General features: G+C 27.0%; 1 protein-coding gene across 2 annotated transcripts; it reads right to left on the bottom strand.

Moving 5' to 3' along the window:
- Positions 1-10,631: 10,631 nt before the first annotated feature.
- LOC122502093 lies at positions 10,632-13,579 on the bottom strand. 2 transcript variants are annotated; one of them, XM_043611999.1, is made up of 2 exons: positions 12,834-13,579; positions 10,632-12,752 (listed from the first exon to the last, which is right to left on the bottom strand). In XM_043611999.1, exons 1-2 carry the CDS (start codon positions 13,158-13,160, stop codon positions 10,806-10,808), a joined length of 2,274 nt encoding a protein of 757 aa, XP_043467934.1. In that variant the 5' UTR covers positions 13,161-13,579; the 3' UTR covers positions 10,632-10,805. The 2 variants fall into 2 exon arrangements, with proteins under 2 accessions (XP_043467934.1, XP_043467925.1); XM_043611990.1 differs by having other exon boundaries at positions 10,632-13,166; positions 13,352-13,579.
- Between the last annotated feature and the right edge of the window lie 3,260 nt (positions 13,580-16,839).

Below are 16,839 nucleotides of genomic sequence, written 5' to 3'. Positions count from 1 at the left end.
CCTTGACCTACGTCAGCCATAACTTTGATAAGAACATTACCAGTTTCACCCCTCTCTTCTAGAACAGCATTCAATAGTTCCTCTGCATCAGCCCAAACGACAGGTCGTTTTTCCTTTTGCATTTTATTTTCCCCAACATCAAAGTTTGAGATCCTTTGGTAGATAATTTCAACTCAATATTATTACGATGGCTACCACTGATATCACTCTGTGTATTTATTTTGCGTTTTAAGATGGAAGAAACTATTTGCTCCTGCTATTTCTGTGGAAGTTGTTCCACGCTTTTTTTTAAATTTTCGTAACTTTTACCGCTTTTAGTTCTACAAGAATGCCTTTTACCTCTACTAATTTCTTGAAAACAAGTTGTGCTAGTCTTGACAAATTTTTTGGGATTCTCAACTTCCGGCGATAGTTTTTTCTTTTAGTTTACAAACGTCTGAAGCAGCGTGAAGACCATTCATTGTAGTGATTGCATTACTCACGTCTCGTACGTTACCTTTATCAATCTTTGTATGGCCAAAATACCTTGCTGTTAAACATATGTAACAATTACAGAAATCTCTATTGACCCTGGTTTCTCTTCTCAAATGTAAATCTTCATAATTCGGCATTTGCTGTAAAGGTTTTTTAAAGTTATTTTTTATCGATCGAGAAGAGTAAGACGACACGTATTGCAAATGCTTATAGGAAATCTTTGATCTGAAATATCATAATTGGTATTCACAAATTTTTTAAAAGATTCTGAAGTTTTTCAGTCAGGAGGAACGATTCAGGTTTTCTCTTACCGAAAACGATTTTTCTACCACACGGAGCGCGAAATTTCCTCCTGTTCTCTTCATGGTCACACTTATGGTTCATTTTAACGAAATACAATCTCAACAGTGTTTAGTCAAATTTAACCTGCACTTTACAATTTAAATTTTTGTAGCATACATGCAAAAGGGCATACTTTCTAAACCTAAAGTATAGATTAAATTACCATTATTACCTAACATTATAGTATTATTAAATGTAACGATAATGTAATATTATCTTAATATTATTAAGAAAAGTACATAAAAACATTTGTACTTTATATAATGATGTAATATGACTTTAATGTTACTGATAAATTACGGTAGGATTCTAGGTAATTAATACAATTAGGCGATAATTTTAATGACTGTAATTTTACGTGATACTAATAAAAGAATACTTTTTTCAAACAAATTAAGGTAATTTTTAAGAATAATTTCATTAATAAAGTTGATTTAATTTACTGCACTTACAGAATTAAGAGAATTATCGTTTATACATGGACTGTAGAATTTGACTTTAAAATCAAAAAATGATATTTATTTATATTATAATCATAATCAGTTAAACGTCAGGAAATGTTTTACATGACTTATACACGGTTTTAGAAATTTTTTTTAGTTCTTACCTTTATGTCGTTTTAAGTTATACTTGTCTAACTTTGTCTATAATAATCTTGACTTAAAAATCCATTGTTGAAAGAGATTAAGAAATGTCTTAAGGAGAAGTGATCAAATTTTTTATCTATTTACTAATTTACTTTGCAATGTAAGTAATAGTTAAAGAGTGGCAAGAAGCGTCAAGAATTTTAGACGCAACTACGCTTGCGCTGCAAACGTTCTCCTAATGGTAAAATAAAGCGCGACTGTTTAAAATGCTATACATATATTGTAATTATAATACATCTTAAATAATACATTGCAAATCATTTTTTTATTTCAACATATTATTATATAAAATTTGAGAAATTATTAATAATCATTATTAATTTCGAAAATTTCAAATGACATTATTATTATTATTATTGAATTATTATTATTAATTTTTAAATTTTTATATAATATTGTAGGACTCTTCTTTCACAAAGAGAAGTAAAATAGTTTTCAATCAGTCCTTTTTAGGACTCTTCTTTCACAAAGAGAAGTAAAATAAGTTTCAATCAGTCCATTTTAGTACTTTTCTTTGATTCTGTCTTTGGATTCGTATTAAGCGACCGTGAAAACCTCCCGAGTAAGAATATTCGGCTAATTTAATAAATTTAAAAAAAAATTCCGCCATATTGAATCCGCCATTTTAAATTTTTGCATTCTGACCTTGGACTCGTATTCAGCGACCCCAAAAACCCCCGAGTAACAATATTTAGCTGATTTTAACAATTTAAAAAAAAATCTTCCGCCATTTTGAATTTTTAAATTCTGACCGTGGATTCGTATTCAGCGACCCCAAAAACTTCCGAGTAACAACATTCAGATTAATTTAGTTGAATTTATTGAATTTGAAAAATTAGTCCGCCATTTTGGATCTGCCATTTTGAATTTTGGGATTCAGATCACAAATTACTCCAAATTTGTATTTAGGGAATACAGAAATTTAAAAATTAGCAGTTGTAAATAATTTACATCACAAAATGTTAGAGTTTTTAAAGATTAACATTTTTTGTTTTTTAATTTATGTCATATATTTGGCTGTGGTGGGCACCATTTTGAAAATGCCAAAAATAGCCCATCGGCATTCGATTCTACATAAAAAATGCTACATTTTGAGCTATTTAAGATTGCAATTGCTTCAAACCACGAGTGGACGCAGTCATTTGCCTTTTCGTATGGAATGACCTATTTATATTATAAAAAAGTTTAATAATAAATAATACATAAATAATAATTAATAAATTAATAAGAGTTTTCAGCGGTCAGGGAAGTCAGGGAATTTTAATCAAAATCAGAAATTGTTTTTAAAATTTAATAAGAAATCGATTTTTTAAATTTTTTTAATTTTCAGCCGACCAGATACTTGAATGAGTGAATCACTTTCGTTTATTAGTTCTCTTTTATTTTTGAAATCAACATAAAAAGGCTTTTCTAATTTGGAAAACTTTGTGAAAATGATTTTAATTTTATCTCATGGGAACGCGGCTTTAGATCGTGGTTTTTCAATAAACAAATAATTAAATTATTTTTTCTTTGCTTTTTTAGATTTTATGTGTAATATTTTGTTTACAACAAAAGAATGTTTATAATGATGATAAATAAAGTGTTTAAGTTCACTAACATAAAATTATGTTAATATTTACCAGCTCACATAATTTTTTTGTTAAAGATTTGTTATAAAAAAGGAAAGGGAAGAGTCAAGGGAAAGTCAGGAAATTTTTTTCTTAGTACTTCCAGAACACCCTGAATTAATTATAAAATAAATGTATATATATATTTTATAAGTAAATAAAATTTATTTTTGAATAAATACCAAGAACAGATTCGAAATTTTAGTTTCGTTTTAGTTCCTGATTTTCAGTTTCCGTCATTTTTAACTAATTTTCAGTTTAATTCCACTGATTCAAATCGCGAGAATATTAACCCCTTGGCTGTCAACGAGATTTCCACTGTTTGGGCCAAAAGTGTGTTGAAAAAATTTTTAATGGATTTTTATGAAACTTGGTACCCTAAGGTTTCTGGGGTCGTTAATTACGAATCTGACATCAGTTTTTCGAAATTCAAAATTAAAGCCATTATAATTAATTTTTTATTTTGTCCTCCGCCATATTGGATCCGCCATTTTGAATTTTGGAAAACTAATGTTAGATTCGTAATCAACCACCTCGAAAACCCCCGATTAACCGGTTTCAAGAACATTTAAGAAGTTTTTAATCTCCTTTTTTAAGTTGCGCATATATGCGTCATGAACACTTTTGGCCAGTTTAGTTTTGCGCATATATGCGTCAGCGACAGTCAACGGGTTAAGTAAACATTTTAAAAATAATTTATTTAAACAAAGAATTTTTTTTCAATTTTTTAAAGTAATGGTTACTATTTTTTATTTAATTCTTTCTTCTTATAAAAATATTTGAAATGTTCCGAACAATTTATTAAAATATTAGAAAATAATTAAATTTTATTGAAAAATTCTATAACGAATTAGGAAAAAAATTGTATTGTTTTCAAAAAGTGATTAAAATTTTTGAAAATAATTGAATTTTTTTGAAAATTATTCTTAAAAATTAAATACAATTAATTAATCTTATTCTAATTAATATTAAAAATTAAGTTTCATAAATAAAATTTAATTTTTTTAAATTACTTTCAGTTTTTCCTAATTAATAATTTGAGAATAAATTTTGTGATATTTTTCAAAGAAAAATTTGAAAGTTGTTTTATTTTTCAAAAATTTTGCGTTAGTAAATTATAATAATAATTTTTGTACCTTTTATAATTTTAAATCTGAATTAGGTTAGTTTTAGTGCATTTTATTTTATTCCAGTTGATCAAGCATTGGACAGATGAAAAAAATTAAAAGAAATTTTTGTGAAGGAAAGAACAAAAATTGAAGCATAGGGTAACTGTACCAATTGTCGAGGGTTTTAGGCAACATGTGACTTTGACATTTTTTTTCTCGGAAGTAAATGCACTTTAAAATTTGATTTTTGTATATTTGGACGAAGGATCTAATAATGTTTAATATTCATTTTTATTTTTTTAATATAAACTAAATTGTTAAGCAAAAAATATATTTAAAAGTCAATCGAGCAAAAGCACCATTTGTCGATGGTCTTGTGCTAATTTCTCGAGGGTCTGTTCCAATTGTCGAGGGTATGACATTTTTAAACATATAACCCAATATAACCTAACAATTAACCTGTACAGATATTTGAAAATCAAGTAGATATTTATTTTTTCGATAAAAATATTATAGAACATTACCAGAAATCAAATATATTTATTTAACTATAATTAAATAATTTATAATATCGATATAAAACATTTTTATAGTAGACGATACAGGACAGAAAATTATTTAACTGTTTTTTAAACTTTTATAAATAAGTTAATTAAATTTAATCAATTTTGTTAATCAGACACTAATTGAAAAAATAAATTAATTTAAGTCACATTAAATTTGTAAACGAATAAAATCAACTTTTATTACGAACTGTAAATATAATGGTTAATTATAATTAAACTATAGTACAAAATTTTTTAGTTTTAAATAATGCATTTTTTTTATTAATTTTTTTCCGTCTTCCTTGTTTTTTTTGGTTGATTATTTTCTGTTGGTTGTAAATTTTTGGAGCATTTTTTTTCTTTTTCTCTGTACCTATAAATGTTTAGTATTTATGTTTGACGTTTAGTAAATAAACACTTAACCATCGATAAATGGTACATTAGCGAAAAAAGTGACTACACCAATTTTCGAGTCATTACCTCGAAAAATGGAACTGTCAAAAAAAAGGAACCAAATACCGATGATTTGCTTTTAAAAAATATTAAATATTTTTTTAAACAAAAAAACATGCATACAAAATTAATTTAGTTCGTGTACAAAATTATAATAATAATTTTGTACACAAAAAGTCATTATAAATACGTTTAATTTGCATTTCTAAAAATCTCTTTTAATCAACCTGAAGTATTAAGAAAACGGAGATTCGTGTAAATTTCACAGCAGTGAATTATAATATTAATTAAATAATTATTTTAGTAGAATCGCTACGAAATTTGTATATATAAATATACAGTTGAAAATACAAAGATTATTTAGAAATTTTTTTTGTTCTTAAATATTATATATTATACTATTTATCTAAAAAAGAAAATTATTATCCTCGACAATTGGAGCACCCTCGGCAATTGGTGCAGTTACCCTATATTCAATCAGGTTCGTCTGCTCAATTCCATACAGAAAAATGGATGTACTACAACGAGTTAGTTTTTTTAAAAGATGTCGTCGATCACAGAAGGTTAAAATTAAATAATTTGTTTTATTAAAATAATTTTTTTTGTTTAATTTCCTATCATTAATCTGCTGTATAAATCATAAAGTCAATTTTTTTAATAATGGTAATAATCATTCATTTTTAGTACTGTTAGCAGTTTCCAAAGACCAAATGAGCACCTAGAAGAAGGTGAAGATGAAGAACTTGAAGAACAAGGTGAAGTTCAAATACAGGTAAAAGAAGGAAGAGAAGTGTTTGATGATGCAGGTGAATAGTTTATTAATGACAGGCTTCTCACTTATTTATTTGAAAATATGCTTATTTGTTTTAAAAAAGTGATTCAATTAAAATAGTATATTAAGCAACAAGGTACGTAAAGGCAGACATTTATTTACGGTGATTTTTGTGACACGAGTGGAGGTTGAGTAACGAGTGGCACAAAAATCATCGTAAATAAATTGGCAGCCTTTAAGTCCCGTGTTACTTACGATATTTTTTATTCCAAAGGCACAAAAGTGGCGATTTCAGATAGCAGACGACAGGGAGTAAAAGTCATTCACTTGTTCGACTTGTATAAAAATGGCGGCCTTTTTTTCCCATGAGCACAAATAACGCATGGGGCTAGCTGTTTTTTTTGCCCATGGGAAAAAAAGGTCGCCATTTTTATTCATGTGGACAAATGAATGGCATTTAGTTCCTGTCCGCTGCTATTTAAAAGCGCCTATTTTGTGCCTGAGGTATGAAAATTTTTTTTAAACAAATAAGCATATTTTCAAAACGGCGTATTTGTTTATAAATCTGAGCGGTCAATTTTTTTAGATTATAATTGAATATTGAATGAATAATATAGTTAAATTATGTTAAAATAAATTTTATGTTCTTTAACAGAATTAATGTTTCTTGTTTTTAAAAACTATATTCAAATAAAATTGAATTTTTAAAGAATTGTAACTAAAAATCTGAAAAATAATTGTTTTTTATAAAAATTTAGAATTGAAGTTATTATCTGGATAAAAAAAGTAATTTTTTTATTTTAATTGAGAAAAATGTCGTAGAGACATACAGAATAAAATTTTTGGGAATTAACTAAAACGAGTTTATTAGTCATCAGATTTATAATTTTCGATAGCTACTTTTTCAGTCTTAAAACTATTTTTTGCTACTTTTTTAAAATTAAGTATTGAGTTCTGTTACTTTTCTCTCAATGCACCATCTGCTTCTCCGATCAATATAGAATATTCTGAACCTGACGAATCATCATTTAAAAAAAAATATTAAAATTGAGCGATTGATTGTGATAAAAGATATATGGGACAACATCCCTCATTCCCTCAAAATCAAAAAGTAAATTGTTATAAAGAATTAAGTCAGTTAATGAAAGAGGGATAATCTTTGTTAATTTTAAATGAAATTAAAACACATTTCGAAGTAAATGAAACAAATTTATTTATCGTAGAAATTATTTAAAGTATTCTTTTCAAGTGAGAAAAATTATTTTTAGTTCTGCTTCACTAATGAATTATAATAACTTATAATTTCTCTGAAATATTTAGAAAAAATAATTGAATAATACATAATTTGTCAAATTTTTAAATATTCAGTATTTCTCTGAAATATCTCACCTGGAGTGGATCGCCTAAGCTTTTTTTCTGAAAAATTCTTTATGAAAGCAAATTAATCGGAGGTTTCTATTCCAAGCTTTAGTTTAGATCCCTAGATAAGTAGCTACGTAAACCTGACAGGACCATATTGTCGGATCATGATGGGACCTATTGCATAATTAAGGGCTAATTTAGGGCTAATTTAATGACAAATTTTCAGTTGAAATTTGATAATCACGTTCTTTAGCCATTGACATACTTAAAATATTTTTAATGTTTTCCAACTTTCACCACGTGGAGGTAAACGTGAACTGGAAAATCCTTTTTTTTATTTTTAAATTTTATATATTTTTTTACTGTTTTATTTTTTTATGTATTTTTCTTCTTTTTATTTGTTATTATAATTTTTGAATTTAAAGGTAAAAAAATAGAAATGCATGTTTTATTTTAATCATTACTTATTTCAGGGTCAAATTGAAAAAAACAATTTTTTTTATCTCCAGCTTGAAGCTCTTGTAAAACATTTCAAAAATCATTCTTCATAGTTTTAATTCGATTAAATTTACTTATCAATATATTAAATCGAAAAAAAAATAATTTAAAAAAAGACTTATCAGTTCACGTTTACCTCTACGCGGTGAAAGCTGGAAAACATTAAAAATAATTTTAATATTTTAATGGCTAAAGATTGTGATTATCAAATTTCAACTGAAAATTTGTCTGTCATATTGAAGCGGCCATGTTTAATTTTAAAAATTGGACATTATAATCGTAATCAGCGACCCCAAAAACCCTCGAGTAACAAGTTTCAAGCGAATCTAATGATTTTTTAGAAAAATTGTCAGCCATATTGGATCCGCCACTTTAAATTTTGAAAATTGGACTCCAGATTCGTGATCAGCGACCCCTAAAATCCCCAAGTAACACATTTTAAGCTAACCTAATAAATTTTTGAAAAATTTGTTAGCCATATTAGATCCGCCATTTTGAATTTTAAAAATTGGATTTCATATTCATAATTAGCGACCCCAAAAACCCCCGAGTAACAAGTTTCAAGCAAATTTAATTAGTTTTAAAAAAAATTAGCCGCCATATTGGATCCGCCATTTTGAATTTTGAAAATTGGACTTCTGATTCGTGATCAGCGACCCCTAAAACCCCCAAGTAACAAATTTAAAGCTGATCTAAACACTTTTAACAATTTCGTACTTTCGAATCAAATTTTGAAAAAAATTTGAACTTCAAACTCCATTTTTGAGCCGCCATTTTAATTTTTAATTTTCTCTATAGTCCTATCTTCTAGGTAATATATCTATGTCACGTTATTTGTAACATTTGGAATTATTTTTTCGCTATTTCATAGTAGAAGAAATTGAAAATTAAACAAAAATTGGAAAAAAATCGGACTTTTTTTATAAAAAACATTAATAACTTTTTTGTTTATAAATTTTTGACTTTTTTTTAACGCCATTCGATAGAGTGCATATGAAAACATAAGAAATGATGATTCGTGAATTTTTCTATTGATTTTTAAGTACCGAAATAAGTCCTCAAACTTCATGCCAAAATTTTGTCCATTTGGGTGTTAAAGGGTTAATGTAATGATTAGAAAACAATTACTTTTTTCAAGAAATTATGTTGAATTTTTTTTTTTTATTAAAAATTTTCCTTTCTTAAAATTAAAAAATAATAAAATATATGGGTCAAAATAAGTGAAACCGGCCACTTGAAAAATTTTTATCTCCAATTTTCAAGTTATCTATGATTTTTAGTAGATATATGAGTACACTTTTTCCCCCTAAAATATTTTTCAAAAAAAAATTTTATTTTTGAAGTAATCAGGTATTGTAGTTTTAGGTCATTTTATTTTCATTTTATTATTACTTTGAAACAAATAAAGATAATTAAGTAATTTTTTTTTTAAATTAAAGCTTAAAGTCTATACTTTAAAGATGAAATAAAGCGATTGCTAAAAAATGAAAATTTATAATTGTTATTAACAATTCTTTTAAACAATTGCAAATTGAAGAATGTTCTCAATGTTTTTGAAAGATTAAATTACGATATATTGATGCGCAAAACTATAAGGATTCATTTAAAAAAAAGAAAAATAAGTAACCTACAATATTATAGAAATTGTGTAGATTTTTCTGACAAAATGCAGGCCAAAATCGATTTTTAATCTTAAAAATCCGCTTGAAAGCGTGAAGTTTCTAACAAAACAAAAGAAGATCTTATTTATTCGTTTGCAATTTTATCTTTTTCCAGGAACTTGAGTCAATTTCTGCTTGCATTTTGTCAGCAAAATTTACATAATTTCTATAATATTGGAAGTTACTCATTTTTCTTTTTTTTAAATGAATCCTTATAGTTTTGCGCATCAATATATCGTAATTTGATCTTTCAAAAACATTGAGAACATTCTTCAATTTGCAATTGTTTAAAAGAATTGTTAATAACAATTATAAATTTTCATTTTTTAGCAATCGCTTTATTTCATCTTTAAAGTATAGTCTTTAAGCTTTAATTTAAAAAAAAATTACTTAATTATCTTTATTTGTTTCAAAGTAATAATAAAATGAAAATAAAATGACCTAAAACTTCAATACCTAATTACTTCAAAAATAAAATTTTTTTTTGAAAAATATTTTAGGGGGAAAAAGTGTACTCATATATCTACTAAAAATCATAGATAACTTGAAAATTGGAGATAAAAATTTTTCAAGTGGCCGGTTTCACTTATTTTGACCCATATATTTATAATAAAAATTAATTCAAAATAATTTTTTAAAAAAAATGGAATCAATTATAAATTTTTATAATATTAATTTTTTTAATGTAAATGATTAGAAAACAATTACTTTTTTTCATGAAAGGAAAATTTCATAATTACCAAAAATTTTACTAAATGTGAAATAAAAAGAAATATTTTTCAAATTTGAAATTATATTGAAATTATTTTTTTATTAAAAAAATTTTCCTTTCTTAAAATTAAAAAATAAAATATATTTTATATAATAATAAAAATGAATTCAAAATAATTTAAAAAAAAAATGGAATCAATTATAAATTTTTATATTAGGGTAGGGTGGGGCATTACTATTCTTGTTTGGATTTTTGAGTCTACAAAATTTATTTAAAAAAAAAAAAAATAATGAGTAGAACCGTTTGAAAGCTTGACTTCTTAGCTACAATTTTGCCATGTATTATTTTGCTGTAGCTCAATTCTGTTGCGAACTACAGCGATTTTACGAAAAAAAATTTTTTTTGATGTCGAAGAAAACGAGGGGCGTAACTATTCTTTCAGCTATTACTGATATAATACTAAAAAATACAATAAATATTGTTTTTATTATCCAAATTAAATCAAATTTTTATCTGTAGTTATACAATATATTAAAAACTACTACCAACAGTAATAAAATTTATTATTGTATAAAATATATCAAGAAATAAGAAAACATAAAATATTAAAAAAAATTTTCTTATATGTCCATTTCTTCGTCGCTTAAGACACAATTGACGCAAGCCCAGTTTAACTCAATTCTTGAACATGTAACGTGTGCCTTTTCCAAACACGATACGCATGTTTGATAGGAAAGTCCTAAAGAAATGGATTTATTGCACACGCAGCACTTATCCTCCATACTCAAATCCAAATCACTCTCAGAAGATGAAGGTATTTTTTTTGAACGTCCACTTCCACGTGGTCGACCACGAGGTCGTCCCCGTCCAATTTCGCAGCTGATATTTGAACTGGGCCCAGCAATTGGGCTAATATTTCGCATACTTCCACGAGGTCGTCCACGAGGTCGTCCACTAGGTCGTCCTCGTCCAGTTCCACGATTTTGCGCCGTAATTTCCACTTCTTCGTTTAGAATTACTTCTACAATTTCAGGGTTGATATTTGAATTGCAGCCAGCAGTTGAATTTATATTTCGCCCACTTCCACGAGGTCGCCCACGAGGTCGCCCACAAGGTCGTCCACTAGGTCGTCCTCGTCCAGTTCCACGATTTTGCGCCGTAATTTCCACTTCTTCGTTTAGAATTACTTCTACAATTTCAGGGCTTATATTTGAATTGCAGCCAGCAGTTGAATTTATATTTCGCCCACTTCCACGAGGTCGCCCACGAGGTCGTCCTCGTCCAATTTCACGTTTTTTCGCTATAATTTCCGCTTCTTTTCTTCGAATTTCTCCCATAACTTCGGGGCTGGTTAATATTTGGGTTCTACCACGTCTGCGACCACGTGCAGTTTCTTTTCGAGCTGGTGCTTTCGGAAACGGCATGATGTTTTGAATAGTTTCGTCCAAATTTAGAGAGTCTAATTCGATTAAATTCGCTCCATCTATTTCTCTTTCTTGCAAATCGTCTTCAATATCACATTCTGCTGCAATGTCAGTCACATTTATTAGTGGTCGGTCAGTGACACTAGATGGTGCAAAATCGCTATCAAAGAAAATGTTTGAATTTGGCGGATAGATACCGGTGCAGCGAAACCCTTCTTCGATATTTGAATGTGTGAATGCTCGAATAAATGGTTCTTTTATAATTTCTGCTAAGTTGTGGATGGTAATGTTTGTAACATAGCGTCGCATCCAATCATCGCAAGCTACAGTAATGGCCTTTTTAAATGGTCCAAAAACACTGCGATCTAGTGGTTGCATCTTGTGCGTGCAATGTGGTGGAAATGACACTACATGAATCCCATTGTCGATGCAAAACTGCATCGCTTCGCTTGAAATGTGCGATTCGTGATTGTCGAACAATAACAGAGTTGGGTTCTGCGGAGATGAATGAGCAGTTTTCTGGAAATGATTCAAAAAATCGAGAAATGTGGATTTTGTCATCCATCCAGAACCATTTGCAGCTGAGCGAGAACCATTCGGTGCATTACGCAAAAATTCCGGCTTATTGCGAACACGTGGAAAAATGAAAAATGGCGGTGTCTTATTTCCCGTAGCTGATACTGCAACCGCAATTGTAATTGAAGTGCCACGTTCGCCTGATGTCATTTTGCTAACTTGTTTGGCGCCTCGCTGTGCCACAACACGACCAGGCTGATGAACTGTGGATAAGCCAGTCTCATCCATATTCCATATATTTCCAGGATCGAACCGCACCTCATCCATCACTTTATTTAAGTTGAGAAAAAATGAATCAACATTGTGTCGATTAAATGCCGATGCTCTAGCTAAGCTTGTGGATTGTGGTTTTCTAAGTGATAAATTAGGATGACGTTTCATGAAACTTTGCAACCAATCTTTGCCGGCCATCTTATTTATTTTCCAACTTTCTGGCATGAAGATGTTAAGTTTTTTGGCCAAATCGTATGCAAGCGAACGGACATTTCCAGTTGTCAGACCGTAAAATATTTCAGAAGACTTTAGTAAGTGAACCATTAATGCATTTTCTTGCTCATTTGTGAAAACCTTTAAAAAAAAGGTCATTTGAAAATAAAATAATGAATCAGTTGTTGCCAAAATAAAAAGTAATAGAACGTTCATACTAACCTGTCTAAATTTATTTATTTCAACATTTTCTTTTTTCGCTGCAATACGCAGTGTTTCGTAGTTTAATTCAAAATTTTTCGACGCTTTATTTATACTCATTCCTTCCTTTATCTCAGACAATGCTTCTTGCAGAACTGGTGATAAAACTCTTGGTCGTTTGCTTACACAAGTTGGAATATTGATGCAATGAAAACGTAAAGTCCCATAGCATAAACCAAATTCTTTTGCTGTTTCTTTTATTGTTTTACCTTTTGATACTTCCTTAATTGCTTTTTCCAAATCTTCTTTGTTAATTGGAGGATTTTTTCTTTTCCAATGTCTTACCATTCTAACCTAAAAACAAACACACAAAAAACATACACTGTTTTGTAGTTTTCGCTGTCGTCAGTGAAAGAATAGTTACGCCCCACCGGACCATTTTTTGAAAAAACACTTGTAAAATTTTTGAACAATAGAATATCGAAAATCCATTATGATATTCGTGTTCAGCACTAAATTTGACTTTAGAAAACACTTACCCGAAATTTTTTCCCACCGTTTATCACTATTAACAATGGCAGACTAAATGAGTGAAAACAAGTAAGCGAGTGTGTCAAAATCACATTTGGGTACCTAACTCCTATGATAGATGGCGCCAGAAGCTCAAATTTGGCATACAATGTTTATTTCACATGACAAGTATACACTGTAAAAAAAACTTTAATCGGATGAATAGTTTTCTCTCCAGGACTAAAGAATAGTTACGCCCCGCGAATAGTAATGCCCCACCCTACCCTATATATAAAAAATAATAAAATAAATTTTATTATTAGCATAATTAAATATATATATAGTGTGTTTATTAAATTAATTATTTTTTATAAGAAAAAATTTCTTTTTAATGAAAATATAAAAAAATTAATTTATTTAAAAAAAAAGAAATTATTTATTTATAATATTTATTTTATATATTAAAAAAAAAAGTTTTAAAAGAAGTAATTTTTTTAAATTAAAGGATATTTCCAGAATATTATATTAATTACACATAATAAATATTTTTAATAGAAAAAAAGTAATAAGAATATTTTGTACAATCATTAATCATTTTTTATTTATTCAAAGGGATTCATTTATTTTACAGCACTTTTTTTCTATGTCAAAAAATAATAATACTGTCGACAATATTACATTGCAATTATATTACAAAAATAATTACACTAATTTTAAATAAAAAAAATAAAGGATATAATATTATTTTCCTTTTTTTTAACTTACAAATTTAAAAAAAATACTTGGCTTTTAAAAGAAATAACTAATTATATAAAAAAATATAATCTTTTTTCTCTGTAATCTCATTTTTCCTCTTTCTATCTTAATAATCTCATTTTTCCTGTATCTATCTCTTAATAATAATTTTAATTTTTTAACATTGAACTTAGTCAATATCAGCATTTTTCATTTTTTATATATATAAAGTAAAGTATTTTATTAGTTTAAATAGTATACTATTTTAAGTTTTTTAATTTTAATTTTTTTTAAGTTAAAAAAATAATTATTATTTTATTTTTTAAATAAATAATATATTAAATTATTTAAAAATTTTTTTTAATAAAAAAGAAACAATTTTTTTTAATAAAAAAAATTGATTTAAAAAATCATTCACTTAAGTGAATTCTGAGTCTGCGCTTTAAATACTTTCATCATCGCCCATTCTTGAAACCTGAAACAATTTAAAAACAAATTTGTTATATTTATATTATTAATTTATTTAAAAATAAAAATTAAAGTGATTTAAAAAAATGTATACATGCATACCTTTGAAATAATAGTGTTTTTAACTACATCCGAATATTTTCGACGGGTTTTTAAATTGAATGATGAATTTTCAGCTGGTGATAATAATTTCTTTGCGGCAGTTTCTGTAGTTTCTACACTCGAGTTGTTCAATGAAACATTGTTCTCATTTTGTGAATTATTACTTGTGATGTTTGCAGATAGATTATTACCATTTGTTGTTGGAGGAACAGATTCAGGATTGTTTGTAATATTGTCTTCTTTTGGTCGAATTATGTGAAATCCTAATCGAATTGCATCCACAGATAGCCCCCTTAAGTTTATAACTTTTATATTCTCCCTACTTTGAACGTGTAAAATGATTGTATTAAATTCGTTGCTGCTGAGTCGTCCGTGTAATTTAACTGAAGCTCCAACTGGAATCGGTTCATCGGAGTCATAGGTTGTAACGTGAATACAAAGATCACGGTAAATCTGAGTGTTCTCACTGAGTTTTTCCATTCACGAATCGCAAGTGGCGGTGACAGTCACCGTCAGAGAGCGCTACATCTTGTAGAAAATTATAATGAGTTTCCATTCATCGTCTAAGACTCTGATCACACCGTGATTTTAGGTTCAACCTTCTCTCCGTGTAGGAAGTCGGTAGTAAGAATCCGTAATGGCACCATTCCCGTGGGTCGAATTATTGAAAACTATTTTTTCAATAGGTGTTCTAACATACCCTTCTATTGCTGTAAATAAAAAAAATTTCTTTTAAAAAATAATAACAAAAAATAGTATTATTCGAAATATATAATTTAGTTTTAAAAATTTTTAAATATTTTATTTAATGTATATATATATATATAATATATATAATTAAAAAAATTAAATTAATTTTAAAAAAATAAAATAAAGATTTTTATTTAATTTAAAAAGATATTATTTTTAATATAAAAAAAATTTAAAAAGATTTTATTATTTAAAATTTAAAAAGAAAGATTTTTATTTAATATAAAAAAAAATTTTAAAAGATTTTTATTTATTTAAATTTAATATATATATTAAAACAATAAATAAAAATGAAAAATACTTACCAACTAGTTTTCCTATAGAATTGGGAATGTCTACAAAAGTTATTCCTTCGTAAACAAGTTCTTCATCTTCAATAACTACAGATCCTAACAGCTCTATTGTTGTATGCTTCTGAATGGAAATCTCTATGTTCATTAAATTGTTGTCCTTGTTTCTGTTGATATACAATGGATTTGAAAGCAGGACCTGTGGCCTTGAAATTCTAACGATCTAAAAGCAAAAAAGAATCAAGAAAGATTAATATTATATTATTTTATATATAAAAAATATATTATTTTTTCCTTTATTTTATTATATAAAAAAATATTATATTATTAATTTTTTTAATTTTTAATAACTTTACAAAATTAAATAATAATTTTATATTATTAATTAAATAAAAAGTCAGTAAAAAAAAATTTTTTTTTAATTTTTTTTTAAAAAACATTTTTTTTTATTGAAATTTTTTTTGCACCACCGCCATTTTTTTTCTATAAAATAATAGTCATTTCAAGAGTAACATATATTTTTTGCAAGATGATTGAAAGGGTACTTCATACTTTAAAAAATAAAAAACCGATTTTTGGCCCCTAAATAGTACAGTTTTCTATATAAACGAGGGGCCAACATTTTTTAAAATTACATTAAAAATTAATTAATACTTAAATTAAATTTCTAAAAAAGTTAATAATATATGCCTGTTTATTGTAAATATTGATTTTTTAGTATGTAAAAGGTTAATTAAAAAAGTAAATGGACGTACATTACCATCGGGAATTACCGGTACGGATACACGCGCACGGCCCAAAAACATGTCAATCACTGAGAAAACGATTTATTTGATTCAAAAAAATTTTGTTTAAATCAAACTTAAAATATCTTTGCTATACAGTCAAACAAATTTCAGTTTAATTCAAACATATTTTTTGGTTCATTTATAGAAATAATATATTCAATTCAAACAAAATTTATGGTTGATTTTAAATTATTTCTAATCAACATTTAAGTTTGGATCAAACATAACATTTTTAAACATATTCTTTGTTTAAACCAAAACAGAAAATATATTTGAATTAAACACAATTATTCAAACAAATATTATTTTTGAATCAAAGCAGTATATATTTTCTATATATATTGGGATCTCACAAACCGATTATGATTTTAAAACTCTTTTGGT

The sequence above is a fragment of the Leptopilina heterotoma genome, unplaced genomic scaffold (genome assembly GCF_015476425.1).
Source record: "Leptopilina heterotoma isolate Lh14 unplaced genomic scaffold, ASM1547642v1 Lhet_1055, whole genome shotgun sequence".
NCBI lineage: Eukaryota > Metazoa > Arthropoda > Insecta > Hymenoptera > Figitidae > Leptopilina > Leptopilina heterotoma.
This window is presented reverse-complemented; position numbering and strand designations above follow the sequence as displayed.